This window comes from Corvus brachyrhynchos, unplaced genomic scaffold (genome assembly GCF_000691975.1).
Source record: "Corvus brachyrhynchos isolate BGI_N302 unplaced genomic scaffold, ASM69197v1 scaffold91, whole genome shotgun sequence".
Lineage (NCBI taxonomy): Eukaryota > Metazoa > Chordata > Aves > Passeriformes > Corvidae > Corvus > Corvus brachyrhynchos.
This window is the reverse complement of record NW_008236442.1, coordinates 3922446-3941039: the sequence shown is the minus strand read 5'-3', so window position 1 is coordinate 3941039 and position 18594 is coordinate 3922446. Positions and strand designations below refer to the sequence as shown.

General features: G+C 43.4%; 1 protein-coding gene across 1 annotated transcript in view; it reads left to right on the top strand.

Moving 5' to 3' along the window:
• The window catches only part of FOXP1 (forkhead box P1), a 345408-nt gene that overhangs the window by 308431 nt on the left and 18383 nt on the right, over positions 1 to 18594 (top strand). Inside the window, exons 12-15 of the mRNA XM_008643610.2 lie at positions 4840 to 4923; positions 13369 to 13570; positions 13666 to 13745; positions 14385 to 14486. Of these exons, the coding sequence (XP_008641832.1) occupies positions 4840 to 4923; positions 13369 to 13570; positions 13666 to 13745; positions 14385 to 14486 (468 nt within the window). The remainder of the gene's footprint in view (positions 1 to 4839; positions 4924 to 13368; positions 13571 to 13665; positions 13746 to 14384; positions 14487 to 18594) is intronic.

Sequence of the window (18594 nt, the reverse complement as noted above, 5' to 3'; positions counted from 1 at the left end):
CTATTAGCTGAAGCAATATAAACTATTTTAATACAAGTTTTATAAAAATCAAACTACCAGTCATAAAATATCAGAGTCTTGCAGAAAATGTTATGAGAAATGGTCTGTTATTTTAACAAGTTTCTTGGGAATTAGGAAAAGAAAAATAAAAATCTACAGTCTTCCTGGTAAACTGAGAGATGAGATAATCTTTCACCAAGGTGCAGTAATATTGAGGCTGAAGGTAAATCTAGATTCTTCAGTTACAGTCAGCTTGAAAAGCATTAATCCTTCTCTCCCACAGTCACTGGGAATGGCTGTGCCTGGAACTACAGGAGGATGCCCTGCATTAAACAGGGACAGAACAGAGATACTTGGTTCCCACCTCTCCATAAGCCCTTGCCAGTATTTTTGAAAGGTTTATCAGCAGTGCATTCTGCTAATTGCTCTAAATGACTTATACTTACAGCTTCACACCCATTTAGTGCTGGCAGTGCTCGGAGTCATTGTAAGGGAAAGCAGCATAAGGTCCACAAGACAGGACCATAATTTCAAAGTGGTGTGACGGCCAGAAAGTTCTGGATTTAACAATCATATGAGACACAGATATGAGCAGAGTAGGTAGGATGAGCTGGAGGCCTGATTTAGACAGGAGTGTTGATAACAGAGTGAGGCCATCTCTGCATTGGCCAGCAAGGACAGGTGGAGGAGGAGGAGGGTGGTCCAGCTTCTGAAATATACCTGTAGCTTCCCTCTTCTCCCTCTCCTTTCATCCTGTATCACTTCTCTGATAGTTTAAAAAAGCCCCTAATTACGTAGAAGGATTTGCCTTCCAGTCCCTAGTTTATCTGGCTGGTTTTGCACAGAACCGTAATAAAACAAAAGTGTGGCCCCCAACGATGGGCTGTTCAGAGACATGGTCAGAGGACCATTGACCTGATACTCAGGCCATGGAGCAGTTACCAACAGAGTGATGACAGGCCCTTTGGAGACTGAGTTTTGTGAGTTAGATAGAAAAGGGACCCGCAGCCTTTTCCCCTGACCTGCAGCACTGGTGAGCAGCTTTGCCTTACAGTGCAGCTGAGAATTCCCAGCATTAGGGTCCAGCGCCATGGCAAGATCTACATTCCCCACCATTTCATGCATGTACAGCCCCATCAAAACAAATTCATTTCACCTGAGGGATACACGTCATGTTTTGAGTGTGATGGACCCAAATGCTATCCTTTTGTTGTTGTTGTTTATGCTGTTACTTATTTTACTCATGATAGTTTTATCAGTGTTAGAGATAAGTGTACTATCTTTTGAAGAAAGTAATTTTTGATCGAAATTTTGGAAAGAAACAGGTCAAATCTGTTCCTTTGTTTGATTGCAAATGCCCCTTAGCAGAAACCTCGAAGTTTGGTCTTAGCATTTCCATCGCATCACATACTTCAAAAATCACAGGCAAGGTAGAAATCTTCTCATATTTCACTTTGTTTAAACCATCTTGACATGATCATTTGTTGCCATTATAAATAGTGAAAATTGTGCTGCTGGGTAAAATGCAAACACAGGGAACATACCCCTCTCCTTAGCTAGTTGTTAGCTGGAGTAGGACATCCATTTTGCAGCACTACCTTTGAGTGGGAAAACATTTCAGGATAGCAGCAGGGCTATGATAAGTCTATAGAAGTGTCTCCTAATGGGAGAAAATTAAGGCAGCTGGCCATTTTCAGTGTAGTGAACACTGCTTGGGTCTGTTTTCCTACAGCATCCATTGATACTCTTGAAAAGTGGATTCTAAACCTTTCTAGTGCACAGCCTAACTAGGCACAGAATGGGAGGGCTGTGTTTTGGCTGCCTCTTGCATTGCCTGTGACTGGCTTCCTTCTTTTTTGTCCTTGGTCTGTCAAAAATCCTGCTGCTGAAGTGCTCTCCCCTTCCTGTTGAATGCCCTCACTGGGTTTTCATTTTCCCATTCCTGATTCTTGCCTTTATTTTCTGTCTGGTTTTCCTCCTGTGCAATTTCTCCATCATCTGTGTTTCTAATGCCTTTCCTCTTGCTCCTTGGTCCCTTCCTTGTCTGGAGCCCTTTCTGGCCTGTGCTTTCTGTGCTTCCCTCTCCTGCCTTTTCTACTGGTGTAGTTTTAGGATTTAACCTCTCCAGGGCAAGCTGTGTATCTTGGTATCCAAGCTTGCAAGGCTTGTACCTTGCTCTGGATGTGTTTTTGGTTGGACCACAGTTAGGCACTCACATGTGCATCCAGAGGTGAAGGAAGTCTCACAAAATCACACTTATGGAGAATTGGATGGCAGTCTGAAAACTCCCAGCATGCAGAGCTTTCCAAATGGATAGAGGAAGAAAGAAGGAAGTTTCAGATGGACTATATTGTGTTCCTGGGGCCCCATGTACAGAGCAGATTCATACCTCCGCATCAGAACTATCCTTGCCCAACAACATTATCAGTAGATCAAGAGCATTTTTCCTGCCTGCTGACTATTAATCCCCATTTCTGGGCCATCTACACTCCAGTGATTGCCACCAGTGAGAATTTGCTCCCACCAGTGGCTGAGCAATCCCTCATGGCTTCTTTCGTTTGACCCCAGTGACCAGAGGGGCTACTAGTGACACTCTAGTTTTATATCACTACTGCTTCCTGACCTAAGGGAAAAACAGTTTAAAGAAATTCTTCAGATTTTTTTACTTCTCTTCAGTGCTTTGAAACCGAGAGACCTCTATTTTTCATAATTTAAACTCCTGCCTAACTGGGTGAGTGTTTGAATTCCTAGACTATGACAAAATGCTAGCGTGTGTCTGCCTGAAATGTCGAGAGGATCTTTAATAACCTCCATCCACCAGATTCGGCGTTAAAAGCATTGCTGAGACGATGAGTGGAAACACTACAAACAAGGACCCCGGCGGTGGGAGGGAGGTGCCCCTCTCCCCTCTCCCTCGCTGCGGGGGCCGGAGGAAGCGCAGCAGGGTGTGCCCTGTGCTGCCAGGGTGCCATCCCCTCCTGCCGCCACACCAGGCCTGGCAGGAAGCTCTCAGGTGCCTGCCTTTTATTTATTTTGGCTATGAGATGTTGTTCTTCTGCAGTAGCCTGCAGACCAAAATTTAATGCACAGATGACCCCGCCAAGCAGCCCATGTGCCCAGAGACTGCTAGGAATGAGGGATTGCACAACAGAGCTGTGTGGAGAGCACAGCTATTTCTTGGCTTAATTTGTTTTGTATGAAGCCCAGCAGCTGAGGGTGAGTCCTCTGCCTTCTCTGGAGAGGTTCTCAGAGGACTCTCAGAGGAAGAAGTTCCTGCTGCAGTGCTGCGATAAGAGCCCATTGCTGCCCTCAGCTCTCCCATGAAGTGTCCAGCTCAGATCAGGATGAGATTGCAGGAGCTATGCCATAGGTGTCAGGTTTTGTCTCTTGCCATTGAGGTTTTTGACCAAAAGAAAGAGGAGCCATTTGAAAAGTGCAGTGACACCATTTTTTCCTTTAATTCCTGTCTTGGAAACTCCAGTGCCAGTTTTTATCCCATCATGGCGCAGTCAGAAACCCCTCGCCTTGTGAAGAGCAGGACAACCTTGGCCAAAAGGTTATGAGTGGGGATTTATGATCAAGTCTCCTTTTATATACACTTAGCCCCACTTTATTGCTGCAAACAGATGACAGTGATAGGGTGGGCAGGTTGTTTAAAGTTCTGCTGGAATGTGAGTGCAGTTCTCCTCTTGGCACCAGGAATCTGGCTTGTCTAAAGCAAAACCTCAGCTCTGGGAAAACTGGCATTTGTAAGAGCCTCATCCAGGTCCTGTTGGAAGCAGCAACCTTTATGTTCGGCATGCAGGTTAACAACATCCCTTTTTCATTAGTATTCTTAACATCTTTCCACTGTAACTTTCTTTGAAGAGCAGCCGGAGAAAAGTCCTATTCACACATTTTAAAATATTCCTTGTTTCCAAAAATAATGAAATTTAGTGCATTGAAATGCATTGGGAAGCCAACCAGGCTATAGATGCATACCAGTGCTCCCGAGACTCCAGCTGTGTGGATCTCAACCATAAAAAGCAAGAGACATTGAGAGCAGGAGCTTTGCCCCAACTCTTGGACCTGAAGTGGCCAATGGGAAAGGATGCCAACGTCAGTCTTGTGGCATTGGTGCCCAGGGATGAGTGTTCTGGGGTGATGGCTGTTGCTTTCAGCCTTTCCCACCCCACTGCCCTCCGGCTTATGCCAGAGGGATGCTGGCAGCTCCCACAGCAGGTCCTGCCCCATGCTCTGGGTGCCCCTGCTCAGGTGCCCAGCCTGGCGTCCCAGGGTGACCTACTGAGGGCTCTGCCACCTTCTCAAGTCAGATCAAGGTGCTTTTGGACCCAAGGCTACCCACAGAGCCCTGTGGAGGTGCCTCGTGTGGTTTAACCACCACTGTCTGTGCTCTCTGCATGTGCCACAATGCCTGTGTGTGACGTGAAGCCACAGCCCATTGGTGCCACTGGTTTTCTGCTCTGAAAGGAGGAAAATGCAGCCTAGAACCGCTGCCTTGCTTTCCTTCTGCTGCACCTCCTGAGCTGGAGTGGGGCTGGTTAATAAACATGATTCACTGTTGTCTTCTAGCTGTCAAGGCTGGAGTGAAGCTCTTGGTGCCAGCAGGTCTAGCTCTTCTCACTCGAGGGCTAATGCATTTTGCTTTGGGAAGCGGTGACACCCAGCACCATGCATTCACTTTACCTCACGAATAGCCCATATACAATTTCCAAACTACTCAGCAATAAAACTCTTCTGTCTCATGCCTCGGTGCCAGCTGTTTAATTAGGAATAAGCAGAGGCTGGGTTTTATTTGTACGACTAACAGAGGATATTTTTTTTTCTCTCCCCTTCCAGCTTGCAAAAGATAAAGAGCGCCTGCAAGCCATGATGACACACCTGCATGTGAAGTCAACTGAACCAAAAGCCACCCCTCAGCCTGTAAGTACCGAGCTGTGCTGAAAGCAAAAAACCAAACCTCACAACAAACCTCTCTTTCCTGTTCCCCACTGGAGCCCACGCTGTGGAGCCTGGCCCACTTCAGAGCTGATTGTGGGGAGGAGATGGGAAGCACAGCCGGGTTTTGTCATCCCCCTCTCTTCAGGGAGTTTCAAAGTCAAGTTTGGTACCAAAGCTGAGGCACTGGGACTTTTTCTGGCCTCATGCAAGTCGCTTTGCATCAGTCTGACTTGGATGAAATCTTAGGAAGTGTTAGGAAGGAGTTGTAATTAAATTATATTTAGTATATTTATTTTGCTTTCTCCCGGTCTGACAGACATTTACTGTAGAAGTGACTCTAACTGCACGTTTTGATGATAATCATGGTTACCCAGTATCAGGGTTTATACTGTTGAAACTGAGAAGGGAAACCTCCTCTACCCTAGGTTGCTCTTTAAAGAAGGGGGAGCAGGGGAAGCAAGTGGCTTTGCAGCCCAGGAAAACTCCTGGCTACCCCTGAACCCAGGAAAATCCCCCATCTCCTTCGCTGACTGAGATGACCCTTCTTCAGCTGTTGTTTTCTCTCAGCCTCTTAATGCTGAAAGTGTTCCTTGGAGCTTCCGACGATTCTTCAAAATGGAGAGAGTGCTTTGCTTCTTGATTTTAAGATTTGTAAGATTTAAAGGTACACTGGCTTTACTTGATTTTGCTTTGAGTCATTGTGTGAAAATTAATTGAGCGTTGACAATCTATAGTTAGTACCAGCAATTTTAATCAATATGCAATGATGCAGCATAATGACAAAGTATTGGTTTATCTGTTTTGACTGATTTTTTTTCTATAAATAAAGCAAACACACACCCATATATGCGTGATTTATGGTGATAGAAATAAAAAGGAGTCAGACTATTAACCCAGCAAATATGGTAGCCTGCCAAGATGCAGTTGGTAGACAAAATTAATGTCTGAAACAGAACACATTACAGAGATAGAGAACATAAAATCATTAAACACTTCGCGCACACATTTTTACTAGAAAAGGATTTCTCAGTTTCCATGTAGTTGGAAATAAATGGCTGCAGAAGTGCATAGGGAGGCTACTAGATAGAAAATTGCAGGCTATTCAGTAACACAGGAGCAGATGTCAATGTCAACAGGAAATTTCCTTGCCTTTTTGGAGAGAGTTGAGTGGTAGGTACAAACCCTTCCATTTAAGCTGTTGAGATCCCTAAAATTGCTTGGTCTGGTGGACACCAGCCCTCTAGAGTAGAAACTATTGGTGGTATCTATAAAAATAGCATTCTTCTAGTTCCTCACATCCATCCCAGCCTGAATGCAAATGCTTCAGTGCATTGTTGGAAAAGTGTGTAGACCCAACAGAATGGGGAGGAGGTTTGGTTTCTATAGCTCTTACTGGATTAAAAATTAAAACAGCGGAATAATCTGGGAGTCTCAAAGCACTCTGCCTTGAGGCCTTTCATAACAGCAGTGCCCCTCAGGAGGAAGGATTACCAACTAAAGGGAGGAAATCATCAGAAGGCAAGCAGTGTTTGGCAAGGCAGCTCGTGATCGATGCCGGGCCGCCGAGGGCAGGAAGCTTTGGCGGGTCTTGTAGGCTACGGAGATACCAGGCGGTGTCGCCATGAAGATTAGTGTTAACAGCTAATAAACAGGGAAAAGCAGTGGAAAAAAACCCCTGAACACAGGGGGAAAAGGGCTGTCTTGATTAGTATTAAAAATGTTTTACATTCTGGAAAATTATAGCTTTGTTGGGGACCTCCTACTAAATTTATTTTTAACTGCTCTATTGAAAATTCTGTACCACTAGTCAACATTATCTCTCAGTTGCTCAGCACAGTGTTTCTTTATTAAAAGAAATAGGCATGAATATTTTTGACTGAAAAATTAATAGCTTTTGAATTCATACACAGCAGGTTTTCTTTTGCAAAGAAGTCCAATATCGCTGCACAGCACTTCTATAACCATTTATTTAGAGTCCAAGTCAAACCTTTGACAGCTAGAGCAGTGTTACAAGCCAACATAAAGAACTCCAAGATGTAAACCAACAATAGGCAGTCTGTGTGAGGTTTGCCATTGTCAAATACATAGATTGTTTGGATTAGTTTATGTAAATGTACTGTTGTATTACCCTTTGGAAAAAAAAAAGATCACATTTGTGTATGAAAAGTGGTTTCGTTCACAGGCAGCATTATAAATTCCTTATCCTTTAACTTACATGTTAGAAGTAAAAATTGGTGCCTGACAGGCCTATATTGTGTGGCACTCTGTTGTTGGATTGAAACTGCCTTCTTTTCATTTATTGAAATATAGAAAAATTTATTATAGATACCATCTGATAAATCAGAAATTATTAAAATATGTATAGGTGAAGCATTTGAAAATTAATTATAAAATGTAGAAGTATAGTGTTTTGCATAAATTGTGCTCTCCTAGTGAAAAAAATACACAGGCATTGCATAGACTCTGCTAGACCCTCATCCTTTTAACTCAGTGGGATAGGACTTTGGTAAAAAGATCTGATGACCATTATTGCACTGCAAAGTAGTCTTTACATCCAGTAATTAATTTTTTTTCTGCCAACATAACTAATGCAAGGTGTGTGTTAGAACTAATATATTATGGTACTTCGGTGATTTTAAAGGAAAAAGCGGCTGCGAATCCAAACATAGCAGTGAGTTGGGATTTAAAATTACAGCCTTTTCATGACCAAGGAAATGTTTTTATTCTCTTTAAAGGATCTTAATTCTTGTTTTAAACTATTTTGTTACTGGCAGGTAGTAGGGTGTATGAGCATCTGTGTTAACCATGTGCCATGTGTAACCCACTCTGACCACTTGTGCCATCTTTGCCTTCTGGGCTTTGGGCGGTAGCTGAGCGGGTGGTGTTGGACCACTTTGGGCTAGCTGGACCACAGCCAAGTTCTTGATGGTTGTGCATCAATTCAAAACTCACCCAGCTCTGGGGAAGGGTTGCTTGTCTGATTTAGTGATGTCCATCCATCCCATCCCAACCTTTGAGTGGCTGTAGCTCTTTGCAGTAATTTTGAGCTTGGGAGGGGTGGTGGAGTGGCCCCTGCATTTCAGCCCACCAAGACATCTGCTCAGTAAAGCTCTCTAGTCCTACTAAAGTCGATGAGATTTAAGTGCATTCCTGTGTAGATAGTGTTGATGGCCCAAATCACTGGCAGACTGCATGGGCAGGGAGGTGCTGACAGTGTCTGGTGCTGCTCCCCAGGGGCTGCTGGGCAGGCAGGAGGGGGTCTGGGGTGGGGGGGAACATCCCAGGAGTTGGGGCAGGGCTCAGGATCACCTTTAAAAACAAACAGCTTTGTAATGGAAATGCTCAACAGCAGCACTTTAAAAGAAAACGGAGCTCTCTCAGAACTCAACACTCAGAGCAGGCAGTGTTGTTCCCATTCGTGCTGCACGTGTTGTTTTGGTGGGACTGAGGGGCCTGAGTAAAGTGAGAACAAAGCCATGAGACAGAATATGCTGTGACATGTTTTGGTAAGGTGAACTTTTTTCAAGGTAAAAAAACAAAACCACAACACAAAAGCCGGAACAGCGATTTCTCAAGAACTGTCATCCTGGTTTTGCTATTAAGATACCCCCCCCGACATGCTGTTTTCATCAGTGTTAGCCATCAGCATAATAGGTTCAAATGGAAATGTGCTTTCTTCTGGGAGGATTAACTTGTGTCGAAGTTCATAGGAAGGGTTTTGGAAAGAGAAGGAAAAAGCATCAACCAACCAAGTAATTCTTCATACTAGGTGCTACAACCATCTTTTAAAAATAGGCAGAAAACTTTTAAAGACCCTTCTGGCACTTTAAATAAGATGCACTGTTAGATATCCCTTCTTTAATGTATTTTTTTTACCATAACCATAGCAGTTAGGATTGTTTTGAAATACTGTTTTTAGCAACTGTAATAACAAAGCATTAAAAAAAAGAGCCTTTTAACTGTTGAGGTAATGACTGAGCATTTTAGCTGCTGTAGCCATACTTTATAGTTTGAAAAAATAACGATATGCAGCAATAAAGAGAGATTCTCAAGCACAACAAAAGCTGTTTTTATATACTGGTTTTCATTAAGTCTCACTCCTCAGCTTCAGTTTCCTTAGTATTCCTGCCAATAACAACACCTGCTAAGTGATTGCTGCCTGCCAGGCTCTGCATCCAATACACTAATGTGTCCAGGCTGAAGCAGGGAGAGGAAGACACAGTACTGAACAAAGTTTTAGGCCCAGTATTCACTTTCTCTCTCACCCTTGGCGTCAAGAAAAGGAGTTTCTTCTCCAAAGTATTTCGGTTTCAGGAACTCAGTGCAGGTAAGTCCGCAGCCCCAGCTGGGTCCAGAGCAGCAGCACCCATTGTAGAGGAGTCACAGGGTATGGCCTCACTGTGACACTTAGAGACACTTTTTTTTTTTTTTTTTTTTTTAAAGAGTTTCAGTGCTATTTTATGTGCAACTGCTATTGTCATGTAAAATATTTACACAAAAAGAAATCAGACTTAGTCCTAGTGGGAGGGCCACTAACTGGAAATCTGTTTTCCAGGGTGATGGAGTGGGTTACCTCTCTGCCTTGTTGATATCTAAAGAAAAAAAGCAAATGACTCAGTTTTCACCTTTAATAGGGAGACATGGCTGTTTCTTGAAAGGGAACACTGAAACAATTATGGCAGTTATGAATGCCCAAATCAAAACAGTATGAGGAAATATTCTCAAAAACCAAAAGTGAACAAAGCAATCAACAAAATTCAGTGATGGAATTTGCAGAATTTTAGGACTTAGAACTGTTGTGGGATTTGGTGGGTTTTCTGTTGCTTTTTTTTTTTCCCTTGTTTTTGGTTTTGGTTGTTTTTAAAGGCTGGAGGAGATCCTCCCTCCCCCCATTCCCAGGACAAATATTACAAAAACATTTTAACTCCTTGGTGCAGGGGTGTACTTTCTGAGTGCCCATGTTGTGCATTGCTGCAGTGCAAGAGTTCTTGCTTGTTCAAGTGCTCACTCTGTGACTTGGGCTCCTTCCCCTCTGCCAGCAGTGATACTCATCCAAAAATTACAGTATGTGGGAAACAGCCTGTGTACAAAATACCAATGTGAACAACTTTTCTAATCATAGTAACTTGTTTTTAAATAGCAAATGCAAACAGGGAGAAACCGTGTAGAGTTTCCATCAGGAAAAGAAACCCTCCCAGCCCAGTCCCTCCCTGATCTTTGCCCTGCACAATCATCCACGGCCGCTTCCACGTTTCTAATTGACGCCAGTATTAAGATTTAATAGTTTACCATTCAGATTAATAATTCAAGATGGCAACAAAACCAACACCATTCATAATTTGTTATTCTGCTCTAATTCACAACCGATTTTTCAGCCTTGGCGCTATCAATGCAACAAAGGAAGCGGCAGCGAAAGGCTGCAGAGGGAGGCAGCCCTCTCCTCCCTCACCCTGGCTCAGGTTTGGGGAACCCAGCTGGAAGAGGAGAGTGTCATCAAATAAAACACGGAAAAAGGAAAAACTTCGCTAGCGATGGACAAGGTCGTGTTTCATTAACTTGTTGGTTCAGGCTCACAAATGGTCGTCGGAGGTGAAACGCAGCAGACTCGCTGCGTTCCAGCTTTTTGTTCTCTCTTTCCTCACAGACTGCAGTCATGTTTAATTTGGAAACTGGGCTCCTTTGGCAAATTAGCAATTAGAACAATTTTGTGGGAATATGTATATGTGTCATTAGGTTTCCTGCAAATTAATAGCGAGAGCAGAGGTCAGGCAGAAATTTTCCACTTGACTGCAGCTCCTCTGTTGAGATTTGGCACTTTGTTTTGGAACGGCCGCAGCTGCTCAAAGCCACAGTCTTCCTTTAGGAACTGTCTTTTAATTAGTTTACCTCATAGCCATTATTACAAATATTACTGCCTCCCCTCCTTGAAATAAAATTACTGTTTCTACAAAATATTCCGGTGACATCTTACACCACTGCACATTGATGGTGGGGTCACTTGGATGCAGCGTTTAATCATTAGATCACCTCCATAAGCATCTCCTAATTAGAGTCCTTACAATACAATTTTATCTGGTAATTAGCTGAGATTGGCTGCTTCCTCTGTAGCTTATTAGTGGCAGCCCAGCAGTGGGTGTGAATCACAGTGTCATTTGTCAAGCCTGTTAAAGCCCCCCCTTTTGCTCGTCCTCTTCTGTGTTTATTCCTCGTCGCTACCTACGCTGAAAAGCCTAAAGAAATGTAACTTGATTCAGATTCTTTAAGCAGGGAGTGCTGACCTCTGTGGATCCTTTCTCAAGGTTCCCTAGTAGAAACAGATTAAATGTTAAGTTTTTACATGCTGAAAAAGGAAGGGGACTCTTTTGAAATGGAGTAGTTGGAAGCCGTAATGATGAAGCAGGAGCAGTGATCTTTCCAACGGGAGGGCCCGGCTGCCGGGACTGCACTGAGAAGGGCACTTAAAATTGATGCAAATTTCCTCGCAGTTATTGGACTGTTAAAATGTCCATTTAGAAACTGAGATAAAATACAGTAGATTTAATTTCATGGTGAGACCTGTCAGTTGCACTGTTATTATCATCACTGGTCCTTTTATCATATGTAATAGATGGATAGATGGATAACAGGGAGACATTACTATATATATGTCCCTAATCAGTGTCCTTAAATCAGGCCAGTCAACGAGCAGACCGGGTGGCACGTGGTGGGCAGTGCATGGCACCAGGAGGGTTTAAACCTTCAGACTGCAGGTAGTGGTTCATGCTGGAGCAGGGATCAATACCTGCATTTCACCACCTTCACCATCCCTCTCTGGGTTCACGCTCCCTGGCTTTGCCACAAAGTGTTAAATCTTTCCCGCTGGAAGGTGAGGAGTCATTTGTAAGCACCTGCAGGGAAAGGTGCGTGTCTGCACGTCTGCTGCTCACCACCTTCTTCCCTTGGAGCAGCATCCAGGTTGTGCCAGGAGTTTGTGGCTGGGGCTTCCCTCAGCTCCTTCCCACTGTCAGGAAGGAAAAGCAATCACAATTTATCTTCCCTCAGCTGAACCCTTTCTGTGGGTGATGGGCTTTTTGTGTTGGTATCCTCTCTGTAACAGTACAGCTCTTTATTTTCCACGACCTTTGTTTGGGATAAATCCTATTATTTTTAAAAAGAAACATTATTTGTGGCTATTAACTCGTATGAGGGATGCTAATAGGAGTTTTCTTATCTGGTTAGTTTCATACAAGGAAAATTAATACAGTGCCTTATGGATAAACATGAGATATTTGGGGGCATAGCTGTGTCGTGTGCCTTGCCTTCATCTCAGAAGGTTTAATGTCTAGCAAAAAAGGAATTTTAATCACGAGCAAAAGTTGTAAAATTCTGGCCCTGTTAAATTCAGTGGGAATTTTGCTACCGACTTCAATGCGGTCAGGATTTCACCAGTATTATTTGTGAAACCGCCTAAGGGAAAGAAATGTGGAAGTAGTCAAAGAGCCCTTTTCTCGGTCGTCTTCTGTGATGTTGTAGTTAAGGGATCGGATTGTTTGTTTAAAATACTTCAGCAGCAGCAACCTATTGAGATGGAGCGTCGTCTTTCAAAGGACGTTGTAGGGCAAAAAGAAAGGGTTGGGGAGGAATGTGGATGCTGGTTATATAAATAGGGTTGTGTATCGAAAAGAGTCGGGTTGGAGCTGGGTTTGATACCCAATCCTGGAGGCAGGTGTGTTTTACAGCCTGCTGTGGCACGCTGCCACACCAGTGGGGCTGGGCTTTGTGCAGGTAACACCAATGCCTTCCATCCTAGGAGGAAAAAACAGAGTGGTGCCACTTGTGCTGGGCTGAATGCTCACAGTATTTCAGGTACTGTGATTAATTAAATTATTCCAGTGTTAGCCTACTCTGGGCTTTGCTTCTAAAATGGATGAACAGAGAGAAAAAAAAAAAGAAAAGCCCAAATGCTGAAGAGAGAGATTGCATTTCTCCCTAGCATGTCCCTAGGAAAGTCTTGCCTTTTATTTTAAGCCTGATGCCTTCAATGAAATATCCAAGAAGACTGATTAGAAGCCATGCATAATGATAGAATGGAAATCAGAGAGGTGTGCAGTTTAGACTGTGAAACAATGAAACCTGAAGTAAAATATTAAAATGATCATGTACTGTGCAAGATCTTCTTCTAATATTTAGATAAAAATCCATGATTCATTCTTTTGGCAGCAGGCTATGTTTTTCGGTTTTTTAAACCTATTTGGAAATCTGTATATGTATTTATCATATTTATTTCCCTTTGCTGGCTCCTAATGGAGATGTTACAGCAGCACTTTGTGCTGAAGCTGCAGTGTCTGCTGTGAACTGAGGGACACTGTGGTATCAAGGGTGTCCTCTGCAGCCCTTAACCATGCAGAAATGTTGTTTGTAACTAAAGCCTCGTCCTTCCCTCCGCAGCTGAATCTGGTATCGAGCGTCACGCTTTCCAAGACCGCGTCCGAGGCGTCTCCGCAGAGTTTACCTCATACTCCCACCACCCCGACTGCGCCCATCACTCCTGTCACGCAGGGACCGTCAGTCATCACTACCACGAGCATGCACAACGTCGGACCCATCCGGAGGCGGTACTCGGATAAATACAACGTCCCCATTTCTTCAGGTAAAGGGGTTCTGCTGGCACAGCCCCCGTGTTTGCCCACGGCCCAGCTGTGGTGATTGGGCTCTGATGATAACAGAACAACTGCTCTTATTTAGCAGATATTGCCCAGAACCAAGAATTTTATAAGAACGCAGAAGTTAGACCACCATTCACGTATGCATCTTTAATTAGACAGGTAAGCTGAGCCAAACACACGCGGCTGGATTAGGAAAAAATATATCTCCCTATATGTGCACACTCTGGATTAAATAGATTTTCAAACCTTTGGTACGTAAGCGTGCTCAAATGCTCAAACCTTTACTATAAGGGTTTTTAGAACTGCAATATATAACATAATTGCTTTTGATTAAGTATTACAATACGATGTGATTATTAGGAAATTCATTTCACACAACAGTGAAAATGAGCCTGTTTAAAGATGGCAAGTCAATTATCACAAGCTACAGTAATCTCTGATCCCTAGAATTAATCTGAGCTCTAAATAATTACTGAGCTTTAATCAGCTAGTGAAATGTTTTGCATTTCTCTTTGATTCTGCTTTATGAATGACTAATAAATTAATATTTCTGTAAGGAAACAGAAATAAAAACTCAAAACAATTAGATAATTCCATTTTGAATTTTGCCATTGAACTGTTAAATACAGCCATTAATCTTAGTTCATATTGTGAAAACCCTCCTTTGGATTTTTTGCTCCAAATCTCTTCTTTTTCATTCTTCTTTTCTTTCCTTTTTGTATCGGGCAAAGTAAAACTGTGAGTGTGTTTTGTACTGGTGTGCTCATAACTGATCTTGCAATCGCTTTGCTCCACAAGGCCATCCTGGAATCTCCCGAAAAACAGCTAACACTAAACGAAATCTACAACTGGTTCACGCGAATGTTCGCCTACTTCCGACGCAACGCGGCGACGTGGAAGGTAAGGCTGAGCCCACCTCCTGCCTTTGCTCTCTGCCGTGCACAGAACCGACCTTGCTGATGACATAAATTGTCCTGACGTGGGGACATGAAAAATTCAGATCGGCAGTTACGACACGCGCCGGGTGCCTTATCTGCAGGAACAATTTGATATTTGGCAGGAAAAATTCCTCTGCCTTTGAAAACCACTAATTGAATCCCCATTATTGGCTTTTATGTTCTGTGATTATGCCATGAGTTCCTCTGTGTGGTTGCTACGAGCTGGGAAACTCTGGCTCTTCAGTCGGAACGTATTAGAAAATTTAAAAAAAAAAAAAAAAGAGGTAAAGTTCTTATGTCAGTAGAAGATACACTGTTCGTCTTTTTAGGTATGCAGGTTGTAATCACAACAACCATTTTTTTCCCTAGGATCTATAGATCAGTGGATTTCTTTCCTCAGTCGATTGACTCTTAACTACATAAACAGCTGTTACAAACTTCCTCTCTGTTTTTTTTTAATCACACAGTAGAAGCTCATTGAATTTAATGCACAAGAAACAAGCCCCTCAATAAGAAATGTCTTTAACAGAAATAAACTTGGGGTTTTGCGCTTTCATTTCCTTTGATAAATATCACAAATACTGTTAGATAAGAGATAAGACTGTTAGAGAGATAAGAGTTAATTTTATTCTGTATTTTGGGGGGCCACTCTTTCACTTTATATACAGCACTTTAATAGTCATATTGGCTTCTGAATCTAGTGCAATCACAAATGAATTAATCAAACAACAGGATGTTGTGTTGCTGTAAAAACTGTACCCTGGTGTTTGGAATCTCTCTTAATCCAGACAGCTCTGTTGTTCTCGAACAACTTCAAATGACCAGGTTGTATGAATAGGTCCCATACATGCTGTTCCATCAGTTCTTTCTGTTTTTCCTGTCCCAGCCTGCATTTAGGATTAATTCCTTCAGCGGATGGAGCTAAAAATGGTCCTTGGAAGTTAGCTTGGTTTTTAGTGGCATGGTTTCCGTTTCATTCAGATCCCAGCACAATTTTGTACATTTTCAATCCTGGTCTAGAAGCTCTCAAGTTCAGGAAAACTTTATGTGATTGCTGCTTTTATTCTTCCCTGCAGTTGGAAAACATGAGCAGTGTTTAACTTCGCAGCTTCCTTACTATCCAGAAAGGAAATTAACTTTCCCTGATTTAAGATCCTTTTAGACCTGCCTGTCTTTTGCTCCTGGAGTGGTTCCAGTAGGACTTTTCAGCAGCTGCAGGTGTGGGTGCTAAAGTAAAAATCCTATTTAGTTCCAGCAGCAAAGGGAAGTGGAGGGAGGAGTGGGAGAAGGCAGCAGGCAGTCCTGGCTATATCTTCTGTGGGGCTAGTTTTGGGAATTAGCTTTTGGCATCCCATAAAATCCAGTCTCAGAAGCCAGTGCAGATACAGAAGAGGAGCAGAGAGGCTGAGCTGCAGATTCTCAGGCTTGTAGAAGGGCACTGAGTGTCCCAGGGAGGCAGGTGCCATTTGGAGACCCCCATCTTGGACACCTTGACCTTTTGCAGGTGTCCAGGTCCTGCTTCATGTAACAGGAAAGAAAAACTTCACCCCCACATCCACCAATGCCAGCAAAATAGACAACTGGTTAGAGTAGTGCAGATTTTGTGCAGGAGACTGCTCAGATTTCTGCCAGCCCCCAGGAACAGCAGGGATGAAAATGCAGCTCTGGATTGGCATGATGGGAAGCCCACGGGGCGCAGAACGAGCACAAGGGGCTAATTGCAGAATCAGAATAATTTGAATATATATGTGCTGATTTGTGCCCACCTTCAGCTAATGCTTAGGGGTCATTTGGGTCACTGTTCCCCAAGTTTAGGGTCAGGGTTTGGTGTAGACAATCTTCCCTGAGCCCTATTTCAAAAACACAGAAGAGTGCAAGAATAAAGACCTTTAAAAAATGAACCTCTTTCCCAAAATGCAGTACGGCAGAGCCTGAGCAGTTATTAAAATAACAAACCCTTTCATTTACTACATTGAAGCATGTTCAGGGTAATTTTTCTGCAAAAGTGGCTTGCATACAAATATTTTTAACAAGGTAAATATATAATCTTACAATAATAGCTCCTAATTTTTCTGTTAAGCTGATTGCTGGGGGAGCACTGTGAACTGGTTCAGACAGGTCAGAGGCAATGTCTGTTTGCTTTTATTTTTTGGAGTAATTTGCTGGCACTGAGTCACAGCCATGAGGCACAGGCTGCAGGTGTGGCTCTGACACATTGGGGTATTGTTCAAATAAAACTGTTAGATAGCAAGTATCCAGAGGCAGGAGAAACACAACAATTTTTTTCTGGCATGAACTACTTAAATAAGTGATCACATGGAAAATAGAAAATGAAGGCAACACACTTCATGGATGTCTTGTAAATATTCAACTTCTCTGTCTCAGCATACCCAGCAAGAGCCCTGTCCCCCAGCCTTAACCATTAGTTGCAAATGGACTTCAAGAGAACAAGAACAGTCTGTAAAGTATTTCTCCAGCATTAAATTTATTTAAAGAAAAACACAACTATTTCTGCTCAACCCTGTCTTTAGAGACTATTTACAAACTCTGAGGACTCCCTTTGCTGGGTTTTGCCTTGTGCGTTTGATCAACTGCTGTATGAACCACAAGATCAGCTTTCACTGGGGGAAATAGCATTATTATTCTTACATTTTGTTCCAGACTTGACAGTGTTCCCATTTTCACAGGAAACTGCCTGAGTTACCCAGATGTGGGCCAGCAGCCCTGTGTCGGGTTGCACTAGCACGGCACCCACCAGCAGTTGCTGAGCTGGCTGATTTCATCTCGTAAGGTGTGGGGCGTTTACATGTTTTTCCTCCACCTCAAAATCAGGGATTTTGCCAAAAAGTCAACAGTACTGAAATCTGGAAGAGGTGGGAGGGGAAAAAAAACCCATGAAAAATAAGAGCAGGAAGAAGAAAATAAGGGCAGAAGGAAGCAGGCCTGATGGACAGGTTGACTTTCTGCTAGATTTCTGCCTTGCTGAGAGGAAAAGCATATTCAAGGTTTACTGTTTCACCAGTTCAGATGCAGATGGTTGTGGGAAAGCTGAAGTGCCTGCATCAGGCACCTACAGCCAGAGGAGATGTGTTTGCACTCAAGCATCTGCTGAGCAAAGGCAGCTCAAACCCCAAATCTTCCACTCCTACCAGGGTGGGAATGTGGAGACTGCACTAGGCATGGCAGGGAATTGGAGAAGGAGCAGAAGACTCTTTGCCTTCCCCTCCCAGCACACACTCCACTGCCTCCTGATTTACATGACAAATGCTCTGTGCTACCCTTTGTTTGCACAGTGATTTAGACATTCACAATTAGAGCTCCCTTTTCACCATCCAGACCCCATGTTCGTGAAAAAAAAGGAGAGGATGATGTCGTCGGAAGGAAAAAAAATTGTCATCTCCTGGTTGCCTAGACCCAGGCCATGTGTTTTGCTGGCTTTGTGCCTGCTAACGAGTCAACCAGATTGACTGAATCAATGGTGCCAGTGAGGATGGAGTTTGTTCGCCTGCAGATTTTCAGCAAATGGCTTCTTCTGTTTTTCCTGTTTCCCAAGCCCCTTTCAGCAGCACTGGGAACAAGCTCCATGTACAAATTCCTATGAATTCCATGAACAATGGCTTTGAAGAGTCTTTTAGGTTGGAAAAACCTTTAAGACCACTGGGTCCAACTGTTGCAGGGCATTTGCTCAGGAAACTCCTGAAGCGGGGACAAAGCATAGCACTCCATTTGAGGAATAATAAGGCTCTCAGCACAGTGTCAGAGGGAGCAGGGGCAGAAAAGCCAACAGCTTGCCATGCCTTAGAGAGGTGTCTCGTTGTGTCTCAGCACATTGGAGGGGTTGGCCGTGCTCATCCTTCCCAGTGCCGAGCTTCAGGGTGGACGTCCGGGCATCGGATGCCATGAGCACAGGTCGCTCTGGGTGATGAGCTGTGGGGATATTATCACTTTGTTTCAGAGAGCCCTCCTCATGTTTTCACTTGGCAGAGGCTCAGATCAGTCACTACAGTAGTCTGCCAGAAATAGGAGCCAACTTCCATATAAGAGCAAGCTGTGGAGGCAGGAGTTGGTGC